A 23,235-nucleotide genomic window follows, 5' to 3' on the forward strand; every position below is an offset into this window, starting at 1 on the left:
TCATTTGTAAAGAGGGGATAACAAAAGTACCTATTTCATAGGACTGTTGTAAAGTAAGGATTAAATGAGTTAATAGAATGTAAAAGGGAGTGCCTGGCATATTTATGTAACATATAAATGTTAACAACTATTTTTACTGTTATTATCTCTTCTACTATCATTCTAATATAAGCTCTTATCATCATTTGCTTATACTACGGCAGTAGCCACCTAACGGGTTTCCCTCATTCTACTTTTGCTCATGCCTCTACTGTGCTCACTCTCCAGAGTTGCCTTTTCTTAAAAAGTAAGATCAAGTCACCCCCTAGCTTTGAAAAACCCTTCAAAAAATTCCCAATGCACTGAGGATACAGAATAAGTCACTCTCCTGCTTAACAAGAGTCCCCACACTCCCCAGCCAAGCAATCAAACACTTGGACACTTCTAGTTTATAGGCATCTCTTTCCACACACAAATACTCCAGAAAGGGCTCAATCAAATAGCATTTCACACAACAGCATCAACTCATGTAATTCAGATTATACCTGGTTGAGGTCAGCCTCAAGGAAAAGTAGCCTGGTGAGGAAAGTTGGAAGATGGGGGTCCTTCTAAGGCAGTGGGGGTGACAGCAAAAACAGAAAGAGGAAAGGAGAGAAAAGGAGAGTTGTGGGAGACTTTTACTTGCTTTGCAATTTTACTTCGTGCCCTGGGAGCAACAGATTTAATGCTATGAATCACTTATGCTGCCTTTGGTTCTTATATGAACAAAAAGCTGAGTTTCTACGACTGGTTTGGAAACTTCAGCTCCTAACCACTCTAGTTCATCACAAGGTCCTCTCCTCTGGGATGCAGAGAACAGAGAAAAGAAAAAAGAGTGGAAGAAAGACATCTTATGTCAAACTTGGGTAACCCTCCCACTCTGTAGCCTTCCTCCCATCATTACTACAAGGAGATGCAAGATAATTTACTTATTGCTGGGGATATGGACAACTTATGCCTGGAATTCCGGGTATTTAATAAATAATTCAGCAGTGATAATACTTGATAAAAATATAGGGAGGAGAGTATTATTTTGTATGAATTCATACCACAGCCCTGAATCATTCTGGAATGGTATTTTCACCTACCTTCTTCTCTTTCTGTTCCATACATCTTGTTCCCTTGTTCTGGAGGATTTGATTTCCATTAGGTTCTATAATTTAATCCATATTCATATAGAAGCATTCTTTTAAAAATAATACAAAATTGACAAACAATTTTGGAAGACTAACAAAATTAGAAGATTAACAAAATTGACAAACCCTTAGCTAGACTAAGAAAAAAAGAGAGACGCGAACAGCTAATGAAAGAGAAGACATCACAACTGATGGCAAAGAAATAAAAAGGATTATAAGAGACTACTACAATTATATGCCAATAGATAAATACCTAGAAACATACAACCTACTAAAACTGAATCACGAAGAAATAAAAAATCTGAGTAGATCCAAAACTAATGAGAAGACTGAAGCAGGAATCAAAAACAGAAGAAAAGCCCAGGCAAAAACAGAAGAAAAGCCCAGGATCAGATGACTTCACTGGAGAATTCTACCAAGCATTTAAAGAAGAACTAACAATTCTTCCCAATTCTTCTAAAGAATCAAAGAGGGGGGAACAACCCCAAACTTATTCTATGAGGCCAGCATTACCCTGATACCATCACCAGAAAAAGACACTACAAGAAAACTACAGACCAATTTCCTCAATGAATACTGATACAAAAAATCTTAGAATACTACCAAATCAAAATCAACAGCACACTAAAATGATCATACACCATGACCAAATGGGATTTATCATTGGGATCCAAGGATATATATATGAAGATCAATCAATGTAATGCAACACATAAACAACGTGTTGCATGATCATCTCAATCAATGCAGAAAAGGCATTTGGCATAATTCAACACCCTTTCATGGGCTTTCCTGGTGGCACAGTGGTTAAGAATCCACCTGCCAATGCAGGGGACACGGGTTCGAGCCCTGGTCCAGGAAGATCCCACATGCCGTGGAGCAACTAAGCCCGTGCGCCACAACTACTGAGCCTGCGCTCTAGAGCCCGCATGCCACAACTACTGAAGCCCATGAGCCTAGAGCCTGTGCTCCGCAACAAGAGAAGCCCGCACACCGCAATGAAGAGTAGCCCCCGCTCGCCACAACTAGAGAAAGCCCGCGCGCAGCAACGAAGACCCAACGCAGCCAAAAATAAAAAAATAAAATAACAAAACAAAACAAAACACCCTTTCATGATAAAAACACTTAATAAAATAGGAAGAGAAGGAAATGACCTCAACATAATAAAAGTCCACAGCTAACATCATACTCAATGGGGAAAGACTGAAAGCTTTACCTCTAAAATCAGAAACAAAGGAAGGATGTCTACTCCAGCACTACCATTGATCACTCTACTGGAAGTTCTCGATGGAACAATTAGACAAGAAACAAAAAAGGTATACAAACTGGAAAAGAAGTAAAATTATCCTGGTTTGCAGATGACATATTATATATAAAACCTAAAGATTCCACCAACAAAAGAAAAGTTAGAACAAACGAATTCAGCAAAGTTGCAGGATATAAAATCAATACTCAAAAATCAGATGCATGTCTATATACTAACAATGACCAGTCCAAGAAGGAAATTAAGAATATCATTTACAATAGCATCAAAAACGATAAAATTCTTAGCAACAAACTCAAACAAAGAAGTTAAAGAGTTGTACACTGAAAGTTACAAAAGCACTGCTAAAAGAAATCAAAGATAATACAAATAAATGGAAAGACATTTCATGTTCATGGATTGAAAGACTTAATACTGTTAAAATGTTTACTTGCCCCTTACTATCCAAGGGCGCAGTGGTTAAGAATCCACCTGCCAATGCAGGGGACACAGGTTTGAGCCCTGGTCTGGGAAGATCCCAGATGCTGCGGAGCAACTAAGCCTGTGCGCCACAACTACTGAGGCCTGTGCTCTAGAGCCTGCATGCCACAACTACTGAGCCGCACACCACAACTACTGAAGCCCCCGTGCCTAGAGCCCGTGCTCCGCAACAAGAGAAGCCTCCGTAATGAGAAGCCCACGTACCACAACGAAGAGTAGCCGCCACTTGCCATAAAAAGAGAAAGCCGGCACACAGCAACAAAGACCCAATGCAGCCAAAACTTTTAAAAATTAAAAAAAAAAAAGGCTATACTCTCCAAAGTGATCTACGACTCAATGGACTTCCTATCAAAATGTAATGGCATTTGTTTCAGAAATAGAAAAAAAAAATCCTAAAATTCATATGAAATCTCAAGGGACCCTGAGTAGCCAAAACAATCTTGAAAAGGAAGAACAAACTTGGAGGTCTCACATTTCCAGATTTCAAAACATACTACAAAGCAACAGAAATTAAGACTGGCATAAAGACAGATACATAAGCCAATGAATAGAGAACCGAGAAATAAACTCTTGCACATAGGGCCAAATGATTTTCAACAAGGATGCCAAGACCATTCAATAGGGAAATGACAGTCTCTTCAACAAATGGTTTTAGAAAAAATGGGTATCTATATGCAAAAGTATGAATAGAGTTGGATTCTTACATCATATACAAAAATTAACTTGAAATGAATGAAAGACCTAAATGTGAGACCTGAACCCATTAGACTCCCAGAAGAACATGGAGAAAAAGCTTCAGGACATTGGACTTGGCAATGACTTCTTGGACATGACACCAAAAGCACCGGACAAAGATCAAAATTAGAAAATGAGAATACATGACCAAAGTAAACAATCAACAGTGAAAAGGCAACCTACAGAATAGGAGAAAATATTTGCCAATCATATATCTGATGAGGGGTTAATATCCAGAAAATATAAGGAACTTCTACAACTCAACAACAAACAAATACCCTGATTAAAAAATGGGCAAAGGACTTGAATAGACATTTCTCCAAAGAAGATATATAAATAGCCAATAGGCACATGAAAAGATGCTCAACATCACTAATCATTAGGGAAATGAAAATCCAAACCAAAACAAGGTATCATTTCATACCCATCAGGATGCCCACTACCAAAAGAACAGAAAAAAACAAGTGCTCAAGAGGACAGGGAGAAGTTGAAACCCTTGTGTAGTCTAGACGCCAACGTAAAATGGTGCATCCATTATGGAAAACAGTGTGGAGGTTCCTGCACAAATTAAAAATAGAATTACCATACGATCCAGAAATTCTACTTCTGGGTATATATCTAACATAATTCAAAGCAAGATCTTGAAAAGTTATTTGTATATTTGTGTTCACTGCAGCATTATTCACATGGCCAAGAGGTAGAAGGAAGCCAAACGTCCATCAACAGATTAACTGATAAAGAAAGGGTGGTATATACATACAATGGAGTATTACATAGCCTTAAAAAAGGGGAAATCCTGTCATATGCCACAACATAAATGAACCTTGAAGACATTATGCTAAGCGAAATAAACCAGTCACAAAAGGACAGATACCATACGTTCCCTCTCACAGGAAGTATCTCTCTAAAGTAGTCCAAGTAATAGAAACAGAAAATAGAAAAGTGTGTACCAAGGGCTAGAGGTTTGCTGTACAACAATGTGAATATACTTAACACTACTGAACTGTATACTTAAAAAATGGTTAAGGGCTTCTCTGCCGGCGCAGTGGTTAAGAATCCGCCTGCCAGTGCAGGGGACACAGTTCGAGCCCTGGTCCAGGAAGATCCCACATGCCGCGCAGCAACTAAGCCCGTGAGCCACAACTACTGAGCCTGCGGCTCTAGAGCCCGCGAGCCACAACTACTTAAGCCAGTGAGCCACAACTAATGAAGCCTGTGCGCCTAAAGCCCGTGCTCCACAGCAAGAGAAGCCACCACAATGAGAAGCCCACACGCAGCAACAAAGACCCAATGCAGCCAAAAATAAATAAATAAATATTTTAAAAAATGGTTAAGATGGTAAATTTAGTATTGTGTTTTTTATCCCAATAACACAATAAAATAAAAATAAATAAATAATACCTTAAGACTAGGATAAAATATTTGTAAAAGACCCATCTGATAAAGGACTGTTATCCAAAATATACCAAAAAAAAAAAAACTATTAAAACTCAACAACATGAAAATGAACAATCTGATAAAAAAATGGGCAAAAGACCTAATAGATACCTCATTAAAGAAGATATTCAAATGGCAAGTAAGCATATGAAAATATGTTCAACACCATATGTCATTAGGGAATTGCAAATTAAGACAAAAATGAGATACCACTATACACCCATCAGAATGGCCAAAATCCAGAACAGTGACAACGAATGCTGGCCAGGATATGGAGTAACAGAACTCTCATTCACTGTTTATGGGAATGCAAAATGGGTAGCTATGTTGGAGACAGCCTGGAAGTTTCTTGTGAACTAAACATACTCTTACCATATGATCCAGTAATCACACTACTTGGTATTTACCAAAATGAACTGAAATCTTATGTCCACACAGAAACCTGCACATGGATGTTTACAGCAGTTTTATTTGTAATTGCCAAAACTTGGAAGCACCCAATGTCCTTCAGTAAGTGAATGGATAAATAAACTGGTACATCTAGACAAAGAAATATTATTTAGTGCAAAAAGAAATGAGCTATCAAGCCATGAAAAGACGGAGGAAACTTAAATGCATATTACTAAGTGAAAGAAGCCAATTTGAAAAAGCTACATACTGTATGGTTTTCACTACATGACACTATGAAAAAAGGCAAAACTATGGAGACAGTAGAAAGAAGAGTGGTGACCCAGGGTTGGAGGGAGGGATGAATAGGCAGAGCACAAAGGATGGTTAGGGCAGTGAAATGATTCTGTATGATACTATAGTGTATAGGTCATTATACATTTGTTCAGACTCACCGAATATGTAACACCAAGAGTGAACCCTAATCAAAACTATGGACTTTGGGTTATAATGATGTGCCACTGGAGGTTCATTGATTATAACAAATATGCCACTCTGGTGGGGGATAATGATTATGAGGAAGGTTGCACCTGTGTGGAGAAAGGGGTGTATGTCAACTCCATAATTTCTGTTCAATTTTGCTGTGAGCTTAAAACTGCTCTAAAAAGTAAAGCTTACTATTAATTAAAATAAAATCTGTTGGGAACAAAAAATATTATTTGATGTGGACAAGTCTAAAATTTTATCAACAGGACTCTTATTGGGTAATACGAAACAATGATTAATTTGGATAAAAAATTAAATTGCCTGAGATATTAAAAAATAACAATACCTTAGAACTATCATACGTTGCTGGTGGAATATAAAATGGTATATAGCTGCTGCGGAAAACAGTTTGGTGGTTCATGAAAAAGTTAACCATAGAGTCACCACATGACCTAGCAATTCTACTCCTACGTATATACCCAAAAGAATGGAAAACAGGTGTTCAAACAAAAACTTGTACATGAATATTCATACTACCAATATTCCTAATAGCCAAAAGGTAGAAAAAACCTAAAATGTCCATCAATTGATGAATGGATAAACAAAATATGGTATAGCTATATGATGGTGTATTATTCAATCATCAAAAGGAATGAAGTACGGATACATGCCACAACATGAATGAACCTCAAGAACATAACAATAAGTGACTGACAGAAGCCAGACATAAAGGCCACATAGTATATGATTCCATTTATATGAAATATCTAGAATAGGTAAACCCACAGAGACAGAAAGGAGATTAGTGGTTGCCAGGACCTGGGTGAGGGAGGAATGCAGCATGACTACTTAATGGCTATGGGGGTTTCCCTTTCCGGGTGATGAAAATGTTCTGGAACTAGACAGTGTTGATGGTTGCACAGGACTGTGAATGTACGAAATGCCACTGAATTGTACATTTTAAAATGATGTGTTCTTACTGTAATTTTAAAAAAGAATGAACTACAAAACAATACCTTGATTTTTTCACTCTCTTTTCTCACTCGCTTTGCATTTTCAATAATGTAAACAGTGCTCTTGTTGACTTCATTGTCAGCTCTGTGCCTGAGCCAATCTTCATATCCCTAGAGGGATAAAAATAAGGACATAATCAAGCTCACATAATGAAGTAAAATTGTTAAAAAATTTCTATAACCCCCTCTATGAGTCACCAGCAGGTATTTATACTTACAGTATTAATTTCAACTCAGAATGCTAAAGAGACAACACTGTAAATTTTTGCAGCAAAAACTAAGATATGCTTTCAAAATATCCCTTATAGCTTTATTGCATTAAAAGGTTCCTGCATTCTATAGATAAGTATTAATAAAAACACAGGCATTCTTCAATTGTGAAGGACTATGATTTATTTTTCTAATTCTGCTCTTATTCAAGTTAATGTTAATTTTTTCTACTCTTTAATTTGAAAAAAGTTTTATTTTCTTATAGACCGAATCACTTAAATATGTTCTTGTATAGTAGACTGTTGGAGTGATCATCTCTGAGGAAATATAATTCCTCCCCAGGGACAGAGAATAGAAAAGGCAAGGAGGATTATTTTGGAACAGTATCTATCTAAAACTGTTGTTTTAGAGAACGACGGTTAAACTTCTCCACTGACTTGGTGACAAAAGAAAATACAAATTGTTGTTCATTTTGTAGAGTTAGAAGTAATCAGAGTTCATTTTCCTTCAGGCTTCCTTTGGTCTAGAGTAAATTTAAGCCAAAAGAACTAAGGATGGAGGACGTTCATTTGTTCTAGCATGATCTCCTTCTTTTTTTACATCACTTTGCTTTTTTTCTTTATAATAATGAGTGTACCTTTTCAAATCTAACTGTGTGAAAAATCTCTTGCTCGCCTTCCCCTTTTTTTCTCAGCTGCTATATATTCATTCCTCTTCTGTCCTTCTTTATGGCAATGCTAGGCTATCACTTCATATGGTACTTTCTGTGATGTCAGTGAGGAAAGAAAGGCCCCAACATGAACTAGTACTGGGAGTAAACTGAATCAGTAAGAGCTTTTGAAAACCATACAGGCTATTCTTGGAACCAGAAATTCTATGATGTTAAAGAAAATAATCCTAACAGCCTAAGGAAATAACATTCCAAAAGTCTTTATTTAGCAACCAAACACTTGATAAAATATTCTTGCAGTTCCTGGTAAGCAAGATAGAAGACCAGATAACCCCAAGAGGAAAGATAACCATGTTCCCAATATTGTTAAGCAAACAGTTGGGAAGTTTTGGGGGATACTTTTTAAAGTACTTTTGATAAGTACTGTCTAAAAGTATCCTTGTAACCTGTCAGGTCCTATGGACTCTCCGATTACATGATAAACATTGCTAACCCACCCCTTCACCTCCAGTTTCCTGTTTCCATTTTCAATTTCATCTGGAATTTTTCAAAGGCACTATCATAAACCGTGACAGGTATGAACTTTGACAAGAAACAAGAATAAAAGTCTCTTCTACCCACGACCCCCTTCAGCAGCATCAGGAAAGACAACAAAATTAAAGTAAGAAACTCAAGTATGCTCTTGAGTTCTTTGCTATAGGCAGCAATTTAAGAAGTCCACAAGAATGGGAATTTTTCAGACAGATATAGCACATTGAAAAATGTAATGCACATTAAAAATTCACCTCACACTTCCCCACTGAGCTGCACCTTCTACTTACTCTCCTTTTAGGGTTATATTCCGCGCCCCCCCCCCCCCCGCCACAGACACACAAATAGGAGGAAAGGAGCAAAGAAATTAAAGATGCACCTTACAATCATTTTCATGCGTTTTCAATAAGAACCAAATATAAACTAAATTCATCAAGGATACCCACTCTATATAAATGTGAAAAAGAACCTTTGACAATGAAATTCAAATCAGACAGCACTGAAATGCAATTATAATTGTAAATTAGAAATTTACCTGTTTGATGGCTGTAACAGTTATAACAAAGAAAAGTGGAAGTCCACTGGTAACTGGGCTAGTTGGTGTGTCTACTGTGACCTAGGTAAAGAAATTAAATTGAAAGTAAAATGAAAATAAGCCATTAACTCATATGCAGCACTTACATGCTACAAACATTTCAGAAAGAAAGGCAGACAAAACATATTCCGGTAGCAGGGTGAATGTTAACTTTCATTAAAACAAAAGCAATCCACATAGCTGTTAGTTTAAGAAAATAGTTCTAAATTTAGGCTTAGTTTTCATCCCAGCTTGAACTAACCCCTTGACTGAAATACATCCATTCATTTACCATCTATTTGTTGAGCACCATTCTGTCAGCCTCTGTGCTATTATCAGCCAGGCTCTAGAGATGCTGCTTTATTTTAAATAAGATGGAGAAAAGTCCCTGCCCTCATAGAGCTGGCAGCTTACAATGAAAACCAGACATTAAAACAAGTGAGACACTGAGATTTGAAGAGTAAATAGAAGTTAACTAGATGGAAGGGAGGGCCTTCCAGGTGCAGTGAAGGGTGTATAGGAAGTCTCTATGGTAGGAGGGCATGTGGCACCTGTAAGAAAATAAAGGAAGCCAGCGGCAAGAGAGCATGTGGTATGAGATGCAGACTAGTCTAGATGTTTTACTAGAGTTTTCTAGTAAAAGAGCTACTTTAGAAATATGTAAAATCATATGTATCTTAAAATATAATATTAGTACTTTAACAAGTCTTATTATAATAAGCCCTGAAACAACTTTTTAATCACAGGGCATTTTAAGGTTAGAAATGGATTGAAACTTGGTTAAGGAAATTAAGTTTCTAATGGAGCTCTTACCTGTACAAGGAAAATGATGAGAAAATAAAAATTTGCAATTCTTCTAAACTGTTCAAACAGATTCTTTGGGAGGAAATTCCAAAGTGTATACTGTAAGGGGAGAAGAAAAACAAAGATTATTAGAAAGGAAACTTGAAAAATACTAATGATAATGACTCATGATTCCAAATTATCACAACACTTTGAAAGCACGTTAAAACCCAAACCTCATACATATGAATAAGCGTGTACTTAGAGGTAGAGTATATAAACATTCTTTTCAGGAGTGAAGTTTTCACTTGGAGCATTCCAATTGGGCCATCTAGTCCCACAGCTTTGCTTTCCCTGACCCGATCTAAATTAGGTTCCCTGTTATCTGCTCTCATATCATCCTATACTTCTCTGATAACACTCGTTTCAGTGAATAATTATATGTGTGCATAATTTAATTAAAGTTCCTCCCTCAATAGGCAATGAGATCTATAAGGGCAGACCTCATCTGTCTTTTTATTACTTTTTCTCCAACACCTAGCACAATGCCTGACATAAAGTAGACAATAAATTAGTTGGATGAGTGAATGTACTAATTTAATTAATTCCTTTGGCTGAGCTAACCTCTGGAATCTTGATCATCATCACAAGTATAATTCTGTCCCTATCACCGCTTCCCACCTCTGTGACAGCTGAGGTGTACACATAACCTTGGGTCATAGAGGGCTTTCATTTTAATCAACAACACACCACCCTGCGCTTTGGTAACTGGTAATAGGTAAAGGTTGCAATGCTAAATTGTACATGGGCAGGTGGAGAAAACTCTTGGGCCATCTGTCAAATCACAAAGACCTTCTCACTGATACCTTAAGCTCAAGGACTAGGTAATTTTAAAGTCACCAGTAGTTGGATTTTCTAGATGTCTTAATAAAGAAGACCAGAAACCAGAAAGAAAGAAATGTTTCTTAACCTAAAGATCTAAATTTATACTTGAATGGTCTCCATATGTGAGAAAATGTCCATTATATTAGGTAAGGTGACTGAAAAAGCCAAAGTTGTAGAGCATGATACGACAGATGGGGATTTACTACTAACCTCTCTTTAAAAGGTGTACGGGCTCAAGGTTCCGCTAACCTAGAAGGTTCTTCCCCCAGGGTTCACAGAAGTGCCTCAGGGAAGCCCATTCAAAATGAAGTGCATAATTGTGTGTGGATGTGTATCACTTGGGAGAAGAGAGTCCACAGTTTTCAGATTCCCAAGGCAGCTTGTGACCAAAAATAAAAGGGATCAAAACCACAGATCCAGTCACTTTGAAGCAGCCGTAGTTCAGATCAGCACTTAACTGTCCCGATAACTGAAGGTCAATTTTCTAAAACAACAAACTAAACTCCAACAACAGGCTAACAGCTGAGCTTCTAGCTTGTTGACCTTCTGTTCCTTAAGTAAAGGGTTTTTAATTAAACAAACAAACATTAGGGACTGTTAGAGTCCTCTGTGGGGTGTTAACACATTGAAAGAGAACATTTTTTGTTGCTGTTTCCAGGCCCCCACTGTTTGTTTACCTGTGTTTCACTAAAGGAACTGCTTCCTTGAGGAACTCTGGTTATTCTCTTTATAGGAAACTATTGTAACATGCCCTCTTCTTTCCTATATCAGGTCATGAACTGCTAAGAGGTCAGGGAGCATATCATACATATCATAAGATCACTTCCCTTCTGTACCTACAACAGTGTTCAGCATGTAGAAGGCATACAAGAAATTTTGATTAAAACCTGTGTTTTGGCTATTTCCTCCACTGCTCTAACTAAAAAGCAAATTCAACCTCTCATCTCTTTATTATAATACAAATGCAATATAGCATACATTATTTCAATGCAGTTTTCTAGTAAAACTAGAACTAGATTATGCTCACAAGAGTCATCCCACTTGGTGTGCAGTGCATTTCAGTTCAATTCAGCAAGCACCTACTGTGTGCCAGGCAGTGGTCCAGATAACAAAGATTTTAGCAGGTGCAATAAAGATCAAGATATGGCTTTTCTACCCAGAAGGAATTTATGTTATAGTCAAAAAGACAATCATGTATTCACTCAATTTAATGTGGTAAATGTCATAAAACTAGCATGAGCAAAATGCTATGGGGATACAGTAGAAGTTATGATTTTTTTCCTACCCAGGAGAAGCTTGAGAAGGCTTCAAAGAGCAGGTGACTTCTGAACTGAGCCTTGAAAGATTAGAGGGAGTTTACGTGGTAAAGAACCCAATGCAAGAAGGCACAGAGCCATGTAAAAGGAGATTGAACCCATGATCCTCTCTCTGTTCCTCAAATCTAGTTCTCTTTCAGGATGTCCTATTTCAGTGAATGACAAGAATGTCTACTCAGCCATGTTATTCAGATACTTGGAAGACACCTTTAACCACCGGTTACAAGAAATTCCTTACCAGTCCTGCTATTTTTGCTTCCTATATATCTCTGGGACATCTTTCCGTATTTGCTACCACCGTTGTCCAAGCCATCATCTCTTACCTGGATTACTGCACTGGCCTCCTAAATGGACTCCTTGCCTCCACTTTTGTTCCCTTCCATTCCATTTTCCACAAACCAATGAGAATGACCTTTTCAAAATGTGGTTCTGTTCACATGACCTCTCCCTGCCTAAAAGCTTCATTTATTTCCCACTGTTTGTGAGATAAAGAATGAACTTTAGTCTAGATGCAGACTAAGAAAAGAGTTTTCTAATTAAAACTGAAATTGAATTAAAGCCACATTAATACCAAGTTACCAAGTTCAAATTGACTTGTTTACCTAAAAAGTGGACTCTCAGACTTAGTCAGTTGCTACAAACCAAAAACAATGTTAACTCACAGGAATAAGATGTTTACAGCATTTGTTTCATACACAATGATGAAAATGGAGATTTTTTTGGGTCACAAGTCAGTTCTTGCTCAGAGAAGTCAGTAAGTGGATTTCTATACTATCTTAATGTGCAACCATAAACTTAAAAAGCAACCGTGACATTTAGAACATGCTTTAAAAGTTTCTACAGAAAAATGCCAGCTTTCCAAGTATATGCAATGCATTTTTTCATCTTCTCTATAGTGAATTAAATAATTGGTACACAAATGTGGCCTCTGATGTGAAAAAACTGTGGGTCACCCCCTCACACATCTATCACCTAATTTAATTTGAAATCAAAACCATATAACTTTGATAAATAACTTTCCTAATTTAAAGGAGGGAGTATGAAACGAACCTCAGTTTTGAAAGTCTATTAAATTGAAAAATTTAAACAAAAGGAGGCTTTAGAACATTACTTGTTTGTACCCAAAGTCCAAAAATTTTCCAATTTAGCCTTAAAAATGCTGATGGGGAAGCTAAAGCTCCAAATAACTTGTTCTAATATTTCTGTGTATCACGAGAAAACAGGGGAGCAGCTAAAAAATGAAGTAGTAACTATTTAAAATAACAAAGTTAACAACCATTTGTGAAGGGGCTAGCAGAAGGAGCACTGACTTTTCTAACTACTGGGATTTGGATGTGATGGAACAAAATCACTAAACTTGAAGATTAGTTGTAAATAAGCACCCGGTTGTAAATAAGCAGAGCTGTAGCTTGAATAACTGTTCACTTTGCTAAATGACTGTATCCACTTTATTATCAACTCTCCTTGATGTAGGCATTAAATCCAATTTTGAGCATCACAGCAGTCTACTTCCATTTTCATTACCGATGTCAAGCAGAACTTTCTCATTTTTAAAGTATCACTCTTTCTAGCATAAATTTAGAACAGCAAAAGGAGTTACCAAGACAGTACTGCATTAGGATTTAGTAACTTTAGCTAAAAAGGCACCTTCAGGGAGTTCGATAAGATGCAAAGACATGTCTAATAAATTCTACTGATGGTTCTGACTTTTAAAATGAGGGAAAATGCTAGTGTAATTTTAGGCTTGAAACTTTAAGACATTCTTTCACATAGGAGTAAGTTTAACCTTGGGCATAGCTTCAAAGAGCTAGGTGAAGCTCCCTGATTCTTATCCCACTGAAGGGCCTTCAAGATGAGGCTCAGGATTTTTAAAGGAAAAAAAATGTAGAACAGAGAAATAAGATGGAAGCTAAAGATCTTAAAGATCTAGCTCCTTTTGCTACAGAAGGGGATTTCCAAGTTTTGTACCAGCTATAAAATTCTGATGATTCCCAAAGTCCCTGCAGAGTGTTCTAAAGTAGGAAGGCCAAAGAGAGCAAGTTTTTCTAAGTGTTTGTGTTCCCAAAAGAAGAAAAGGACACTAATTTTATAAGTAAATAAAAACAAATTTTTATCAAAGTGTTTATCTTCAGTGTTCCTCGTATTAACAGGACTTATTCCCAACGATATTACATTACTGATGTCATTTGTAGACAAACAAACAAAAAGCACCCAATTAAGAGAAAGTTATTTTTATTACTGAATGGTTTAGAAAGGAAATCAACACTTGCTACATAGTTGGAAGGCAGCTAACATATTCTATAAATTACACATTTCCTCAATTAAAAGATTCTGGTGCAAATACAATCAGCCAAAGGGCAATGTGAGGAAGACAAAGTCAAATTATGAAACTCTTTTTCTCTCCAGACTGGACCTGAAGGCCTCTTTTCAAGAGAGATCACTCCACACATTTGAACACAGGAGACTGAGGAAATCATGAGTACTGCTCAGGACTGCAGTAATAATAATAATAATCACAGAAACATAAATAACAATAGCAGCTACCATCTACTGAGTTGTTACTACATGCCAAGCACAGTGCTTAAATGCTTTCTGTGGATTACTTTATTTCAGTCTTATCACAATCCTATGAGCTAAGTAGTTAATACCCCCATTTTACAGATAAGAAAATTGGGACACAGGAAGGTTATATGACTCACTTTAACTTCAAACCCAGGTCTTCTGTCTGTAAGGGTGAAGCTCTTTACCACTACACTATACGCTGTTTTCTTATAACTATTCATTGTACTAAAATTTCATTCTTTTTGTGAAGTTAGTATACTGTCAATTCCTCTTTTTCTGCTCTAGAGCTGTTACGAAAAATAGATCAGCTAATACGCAGTTAACTAGACAAACTGTAAATATAAAATATTTACAGAGAAAAAAGAGATGTGTTAGTCGATCAATGTAGAAACGTTCACTTCTTTATTCTGGTTTCTAAAACACATACATATATACTGTATAGGCAGATCTGTTTAGAAATAATTTATATTTGCCCATGAATTCCCGACTATTTAAAAAAATATCCTATTGCATTGTTTTGCGTATTGGCAAAACTGAAGTTAAATAAAATATGAAAAATATTCTATTCTATTAAATATTCTATTAAACAAAAAGAGTTGAGAATTAACTGAGTTTTATATGTTCTTTTAATATGTAAAAATTCATGGTATATTACAACAAATCAATTATCACTAGTTCAGTGAAAAGTCACTTTACTATCGGTGTGTCACTTTACCATCTTCCCCATAAAACACTATATAGGAAACAATAATCCCCTAGAAAGTATTTTATATTTCACTTGATACAAAAGGAGAGAGAAAACTGAAGGAGGAGCCCAAATTGCAAAACGATGTGAAAACAGCTCTTTATTCAGAGCCACTAGACCTTATAAAGCAGTTCTGCCCCTGGCTTTATCACTAACTCTGCTTCGTGACCATGTCACTAACTTAATTTCTGTGGGTTTGCTTTCTCCATCTGTAAAATCAGCGAGTTGAACAAAAGGATCTCTTATGATGTTTCAGTTCTATAAGTCTATGATTCTGAGCCAAAGGACTACTATTGATTGTTTTCTTGAATACTACAGGGTGAGTCACAATTTTCAGTGAAAGAACTATTCACTATCTTGGGCACAGGTATGGAAACTTCTAGCTGAGGACAAATTTCTGCCATAAGGTTAAAGATTAACAGGAAACAGACATTTTATCCAAATACACTCAGTGTTCTATAGCCCAATAGATCTGCTCATTAGGCAATATAGTTTTCATTCATTCTGTCCGCATTTTACATGTTACTCTCCCAGCTAAGCATAATCTGTCTGTATTTTTTTTAACATCTTTATTGGAGTATAATTGCTTTACAATGGTGTGTTAGTTTCTGCTTTATAACAAAGTGAATCAGCTATACATATACATATATCCCCATGTCTCCTCCCTCTTGCGTCTCCCTCCCACCCTCCCTATCCCACTCCTCTAGGTGGTCACAAAGCACCGAGCTGATCTCCCTGTGCTATGCGGCTGCTTCCCACTAGCTATCTATTTTACATTTGGTAGTGTATATATGCCCATACAACTCTCTCACTTTGTCCCAGTTTACCCTTCCCCCTCCCCGTGTCTGTACTGTATCACTACCCAAAGAGAAATCACATGTACGTTTGAAAACCAAAATGTTAAGTTTGCAAAGGAAGGGCATAATTTTGTGTTTCAGGTCCTCGCTGTTTGCCAACATGCAGTGAACCAACTGTCACCAACATGTGAGATCTACCTTACCAAGTTGCATTAGGAAGTGAGGAAAATTATCAAGATCTGTGCCATGCTATAAGAGATAGCAGTGGGCCAGCAATCTAGCACCTAGCACCTAACCTAGTCAGTCAAAGGTAAAGATAAAGATAAGCAAACTAATACTTGTAGAATGATGACTACTGGGTACTAGGATCTACAAAGAACGCTATCACATAAGCTCTATTTCACTAATGAGGACATTCAGACTGAGAGATTAATTTGGCCAAAGTCGCACAGCTAGTAAATGATCAGGCCAGGATTTAAACAGGTCTTCAGACTTTCAGGCCACTCCTTTTAGTATTACACAGTGCTAAAGTAAGATGATTATTCAAATGGTAACACAGCTACAGTGATTGAACCCTTAACTGTTTAAGCAGTGTACAGAACAGAATGTACCGGTTAGGACCCAGGAGTGTACTTGAGAAGCTCTGCAATGGAATAGAAAGAGACACAAATGTCATTCTAAGATAACACCCTCCAGAAGAATGTAAATTATTTACAACCCAGTCCGTCCACTTAAGGGCAATTCAGAAAGCTCTGGGCAAGTAAATAATTCCACTTTTAGCACACTTTAAGACTTAAAGTCATACATATAATCAACAGGCAATGTGAATCATAGTGGAGGGCAAGTAAATGATCTTTCAGCTGTAACAAGACAAAGAGATGCTTTTAAAAAAACTGCCTTTTGGTGGAATAATTACCACAGTTCGTCTATGATTGGTATAAGTGCACATCCAGGTATGCATATATAAATGTACCAGCTTCCAGCAAATATAAAAATAAGTATTATCTGGCTCACTATATGAACATCTATTGAGTTAAAAAACAACTTACCTTAGATGAGACTATTCTATTATCACAAAATTTTTGTGCAATGTATGCTTCTGTTTCTGAAACTGGATGATTGCCAACAAATACTGTGCGTGTACCAACTCGTTTCTCTTCTCCAGCACACTGACCAAGAGAAAGAGGAAAAGTCAGTTTTTCATCACATTTCTCCATGCTTCTACCAAGCTCAGAATTCTTGTCTTAACATGTTTGGCTATTGTCTAGAGAGAGAGAGTAGTAGGGGGAGAGGAGAAAACCTTGTTAGGAAATTCAAACTCCACTAAGCTCTTAGTTGCTGACTTAGTGAAGATTATTAGTAAAAGTTTTGTTTGAGCCAACTGCTCTGAGGCCAACATTGCAATTCTAAATGTTTAAATTGAAGTAAGTATCCTAGAGAAACAGTATTTTTACTGCCAGTCATTTTTCTTTCATCCACAGAGTCTCAACCATCACTATCCCAGCAACATACTAACTTAGGAAAGGTCAGATTGGGAATATTTATTTTATTATACAACAACTATTGAGGACAACCTTTGTCCATTTCCTTACTAGACAGCAGAATGCTCTAAACACAAAATAATTGCTTATAAATACACAGGAATATACTGAATAGAATGGCTGCCTCTATGAATGGAATGATCAACTATTTCTACAAAGAAAAGTTGTAATTCTTTGGCTTTACAAAGAAAGACATTCTTTTGTGATCTCTCAGAGCCTACTGTCAAAAAGTCCCATTTCACACAATACAGCTCTAATGCCCCTTTTATATTTTTAAAAAAGAGGTTCATTGAATCTAGAAGTCGCAAGGTTGAGCTCCATTTTTACCTCACCCTTTTATTTCACTGAGGCTTCACTGTTTTCTTATCTTAAATCAGGATAATATACCTTCTTATATAAATCTGGGATAGTCTCTTTTGATGGTACTATTTTATCATGTTTGAGACAACCATTTTTTTAAGTAAAAGGAAGTATGATAAAAACCAATATCCACTTATATATTTCCATTATTTTTTTAAAAAAAGATAATTATAATTTCCAACCTAAAATGTTTTAAAGTATGTAGCCACAAAGATTTCCCTTCAATGATCTATTTAAAGGTCAAAGATACAACTACTCTCTACTCCCAAAATAATCATTTTAAGCAAGACTACTTAGAGGTTGCAAAGTTCTCCAAATGTCTATGTTTGGATGTATTCCAGTCTGAATTTTTGTACCTCACATAGATATAGGGAAAATAATTCTTCAGATTAAAAGAACAAGAATTACCCTAAAATACAGATAAGACCTCTTGCCTCATCATTTTCATTTTAAGCTTATTAAATAATTATTTAGTGGGGTATTGCCTCCAAAATCCATAGGGAATCAATGGAAAAGTAACTGAGATAAATTGAAGTAGGAGAGATTTAGCCTGTATATAAAGGATAACTTCTGGAAATCCACCCTGGCATGTGCTAAGGGAGCATTCAATCTATGGCAATCTGGAAAAAGTCAGTAAGTTATCAATGCTGGACAACTTAGCTATTTACCTCCCTGCCCCAAGACAGGGCATTAGAACAACTGATTGTACCAGGTCCTTCGCATGCTAAGGGTCAGTGATTAACAGGTAAATTTTCAAACAGTTTCTGGAAACCAGTAAACAATACCTTTACCAGAATGGTAACTATATACATTTTGATTCAGGGACTGACTTTGTTTGCAACTGTAATATACATGGTCTGACGCAGCTTACTGATAAGAGCACTAAATTTTCCATGATATCTTTTTTGCAAAAAGTAAACTGAAAGTGAATACACCTGCTTAAAAGTATACTTTATTCTGCTTCCCCTACCCTAGCTTTCTGTTGCAAGTTACGGTCCCAATGTAGTCTCTACAACAGACCTGAACCTATTATGTACCAATTTGAAGTACAGAAATTGTCAAGTCCATACACACACTACAATTTAAATCCTTTAATTTAATATTCACATGGTTGTTTAGTTTTCCACACAAGCAAGAAGTGGCTATAGAGTAAATAAGGAAGAGCTACCTTTCATGCCAGTTCTCAGATCATTCAACAAATGAAAACAGGGAAGAGGAAAAGAGGTAGATCAGTGAAGCAGGATGTTTCCTGCACTGCCAATATAGATTGTTCTCCTCAGTTAACAGTGGCCACTTAAAACCAAACTGAACTAGCACTTCCCCAATTCTGAATTGTCTTCAACTTTCTTCTGTGGCAGATAACAACATTCCAAAGAACAAAAGGAAGGAACAAGCATAAAGCAATTTTTCAGGCACATGATATTTTTATGAATTCCGTGCATTTGCATAGCATTTACAGTTTTACTAAGACCTTCCCCCATATGTTATCTCTGATCTCTTTCAAGTAAGGCTTAAGTGACCTCTATCTCCATTAAATTGGAGAAAATGGATTGAAATTGCTGTGCAGGTTTGGCGAGGGGGAGAGGGGGATGGGAGATCTCAGCAGTGATCATTGTTAGATGTGGAAATAGGAACCCAAGAGAAGTTGTAAAATGTCCACTCCTGAGGATTTTTCAAAAAAGGGCAAAGTCTCCTCAGCTCAGGTGGGTTTGGGTTTGGAGCTGTCTGAGGACTGGGGGTGGGGTGGGGTGAAATAGATGACTTTTCAATGCCTGTTTTGGCCTAAAAATCTGATGAACCCGCAATTTCTGGTAGCATTTACTGCAACCGTATAACGTTCCTTGGTTCACATAAAAATGGCAAAGCTGAACACATGTGTAAATTCACTGTAATTCTTCACTTGCTGCCGATGTAGAGTGTTAAAACAGTGGTTTTAGTTCCTGTGATTTTGAATAATGTAGGTGCCTTAGCCAAGGGAGAGGAACTCCAAGTTCGAATTATTAAAAAAAAAATTCCCACTTGGATGGCACACAGTGTAGTCTGGAGTGGGAGTGTATGATTCCTGCCACCTCATAATGAATTTTAATTCATTAGGAGTCCATCCTGTGTTGAAGTGCTTCCCATGCAAATGTTCTCAGGAACAGCATTTATTAAAACTGAAATGTGCTAGCAACAATTCTATTTTAATGATACAGCATACACTACAATTAAAAGGGTGGAAAAATATTTAAAAGTGTATTTATAGTATATGAATTAACAGAGAAATCAATTTAATTTTCTTCTTCATGATAAAAATCACCCTTTTGTACTCTTGAATTATACCTCCATACTATAAACTGAATATTGTTTTTTTAAAAAAGTAATTTATACCAAAACATAGTCTCTCAATAAAAACCAGAGTGAAATGGCACTGTTATTCAACTAGTACCATCTTTTTTTTCTTAATTTACTTTACTGAAGTATAGTTGATTTACAATGTTGTGTTAATTTCTGCTGTACAGCAAAGTGATTCAGTTATGCATATATATACATTCTTTTTCATATTCTTTTCCATTATGGCTTATCAGAGGATATTGAATATAGTTCCCTGTACTATACAGTAGGACCTTGTTTATCCATTCTGTATATAATAGTTTGCATCTGCTAATCTGAGGCAATATATTTTTCGAGAAACTTTCTAAGAAGTAGTTTATTTACACAAGAGTCATAGCATAGATTTGATAACTCATTAAGTTATTTAGGAACCATTTATGGATAGTTTGCTAGGTCCAATGGGAAATAAAATCGTCGATAATGTCAGCTAACATTTACTGAGAACTGATTTTGTGTTCTAAGTGGTTAATACGCAGTATCTCAAGACATCCTTACAGCTACCCTATGAGGTAGATACTCTTATTATACCCATGCCCCAGATAACAGCAAAGAAAAAAATAAACAGCAGCCAAAGTGGAAGCACAGAGAGTTTTTGCAGCTTGCCCAGCATCACATTTCATAAGTGGTACAGTAGTCAGGACAATAAGGATTTTACAGTATTATAAGGAAAATGTATTACACATAAAAACATTTAAATAGAAAGTAAAAGCTTCTATGCATCATAAGAATTAAACAGAATGGTCAACTAGTACCATCTTAAAATCCTATGCCTTCGCTAGTCATAAACAAAGAAAGCTGCTGGAATTATAATTCATTTCTTGATGGCCTATAGACTAGTGACTCAAAAAGAACTGAGGGAAAATTGAGACCTTAATACAAGACTGTCATTATGAAAGCTGGCACAGGTTCTGAAACGGAGCTCACCTCTCCATCCATTCCAGGTGTTGGCAGACTTAAATTTATCACTTAGTCATAGATCAGTGGTTCTTAAGTCTGGTCACACGTTGTCTTTAAACATGAGACCAATGGCTGGGTCTTTTATTTAATATTTAATTTAATTTTTCTCAAAGCTCCCCAGGTGACAATTCTAATTTGTAGCCAGGGCTGAGAATGACTGCTACAGAACCTCTCTCTTTGAATTAATGATTGACCTTAACTAACATCCTACAAGTTTTTAGTACACCAGCCACAATCCTACACTTTTTAATTAAAGTAGTTTAAATAATCGGCTTTTCAAAGGATAAAAAAATACAAATAACCATCAAATAGCAACCCCTCTGACCATTTTAAGCTGCTCACAAAATGAGATTCTCCTTCAGTACTCATTTTGCATGTGGCTAATACCCATCAATTATTCAGATCAATGATAATGAAAATTACAGGCCCTGAAAACACGCAAAGCTACTCGGGTTACAGCAAATAATCATCGATGTCATCTCCAACAATCACAGCATTACTTTTATTAATCATCAGACTGCTCTTTGTGAGTGACTAAAGCAAGTAAGAGGACAGCTCTCCTTATCGGTGGGTTCCACATCTGTGGATTCAAGCAACTTCAGATTGAAAATATTTTGGGGGTGGGGGGAGATCCAGAAATTCCAAAAAGCAAAACTTGAATTTGTCGTGCACCTAAAAACTACTTACATAGCATTTACATTATACTAGGTATTATAAGTAATCTAGAGATGATTTAAAGTATATGGAGGATATGCATAGGTTATATGCAAATACTATGCTGTTTTATAGGACTCAAACATCTGCAGAGGGTCCTGAAATCAATCCCCTGCAGATACTGAGGGACGACTATATTTGCTCAAAAATGAACAAAAAATCCTTATTAATAATCTGAACACTTGGCAATGATTTAAAACTGTTCTCCACATCCCAGCCCCAAAGCTATTTTCTTCTCTGAAGCACTAGTATTTTTGAACATTATAATCAGTCTTTAAAAGGCCAAAAGAACTCAAAATTGAAAGAAAGAGCATTTCATCAAAATTTCAGCATTTCTGTACTAAGGTTGGAAGGCGGGGTGCAGAGAGGAGAGCACTACAGTGCCAGGCAACATTTCCGGTGTATTAAGCTTCCTGGTTAAAATTGCCATAATGTATTCAGTGGTCAAATTGCTGAGGTTTCTAAGCCCATCCCATTATAACAAGCCAAGAAGAATAATCTTCATGTGTAATTTACAGTCATAACTCTAAAACGAGTCTTAAAAACTGTACTTTTCTGATTTTGCTTTTCCTGCATCTTCTTTAGTGATTAAGCTGTCTCTCCTTTACTAGAGGTAGTGAAGCAAGACCGAGCCAGGGCATTTTGTCTTCTTGCCTTTAAAGCTTAATTATGGTTATATTAACCAAAACTCTCAAACACCTGATCAAAACACAACTGAATATCCAAAGTACATCCCTAGACACAAAGATAGTCTCTAGGCAGGCATTACCCGATGGCAGCACATTTAATTGAATAGAAACTCCTATAGGAAATGGATATGAAGCACCACAAAAAACACCTAAATCAGCAAGCACAATGCTGAGAAAAAGCAGTGACCGTGAGGACTTGGATAAGAACAATGCCATGTCTGGAAGCTCAGAGTGAGGCTATCATTATCTAAATGTGATCCACTGAGCAGTTTAATTTCACCAGGAACAATCCATTCTAAGTGTTCCCACTGTGATCCCCCACCCCACCATGCCATCACCCCCAAGGACCTCAGGGCTACAGAAATGTGGCTCTAAAGAAGAAATGCAGCTTTCTCACAGGATGGCTAATAGAGAGTAGACAGATCAAAAATGCTGTAAGAATTTAGTGATTCAAGAGTCTAACAGGAATTATTTTTTTAAATGATTCAGAGATTCTTCCATTTATAGAAAGTAATCTCAGACTCTCAAAATTCAGGCTGGGGCTCAGGAACTCCACTTTCCTTGGTAAAAGT

General features: G+C 36.7%; 1 protein-coding gene across 6 annotated transcripts in view; it reads right to left on the reverse strand.

The window, feature by feature from the left end:
* ATP11C (ATPase phospholipid transporting 11C) overlaps positions 1-23,235 on the reverse strand; it is a 166,697-nt gene that overhangs the window by 76,826 nt on the left and 66,636 nt on the right. For all 6 annotated transcript variants that reach the window (XM_059910942.1, XM_059910939.1, XM_059910938.1 and 3 more), the window contains exons 2-5: positions 17,079-17,198; positions 9,755-9,844; positions 8,903-8,983; positions 6,960-7,067 (exon numbers count right to left, since the gene is read on the reverse strand). In XM_059910942.1, the coding sequence (XP_059766925.1) occupies positions 6,960-7,067; positions 8,903-8,983; positions 9,755-9,844; positions 17,079-17,198 (399 nt within the window). The remainder of the gene's footprint in view (positions 1-6,959; positions 7,068-8,902; positions 8,984-9,754; positions 9,845-17,078; positions 17,199-23,235) is intronic.

This window comes from Balaenoptera ricei, chromosome X, assembly GCF_028023285.1.
Source record: "Balaenoptera ricei isolate mBalRic1 chromosome X, mBalRic1.hap2, whole genome shotgun sequence".
NCBI lineage: Eukaryota > Metazoa > Chordata > Mammalia > Artiodactyla > Balaenopteridae > Balaenoptera > Balaenoptera ricei.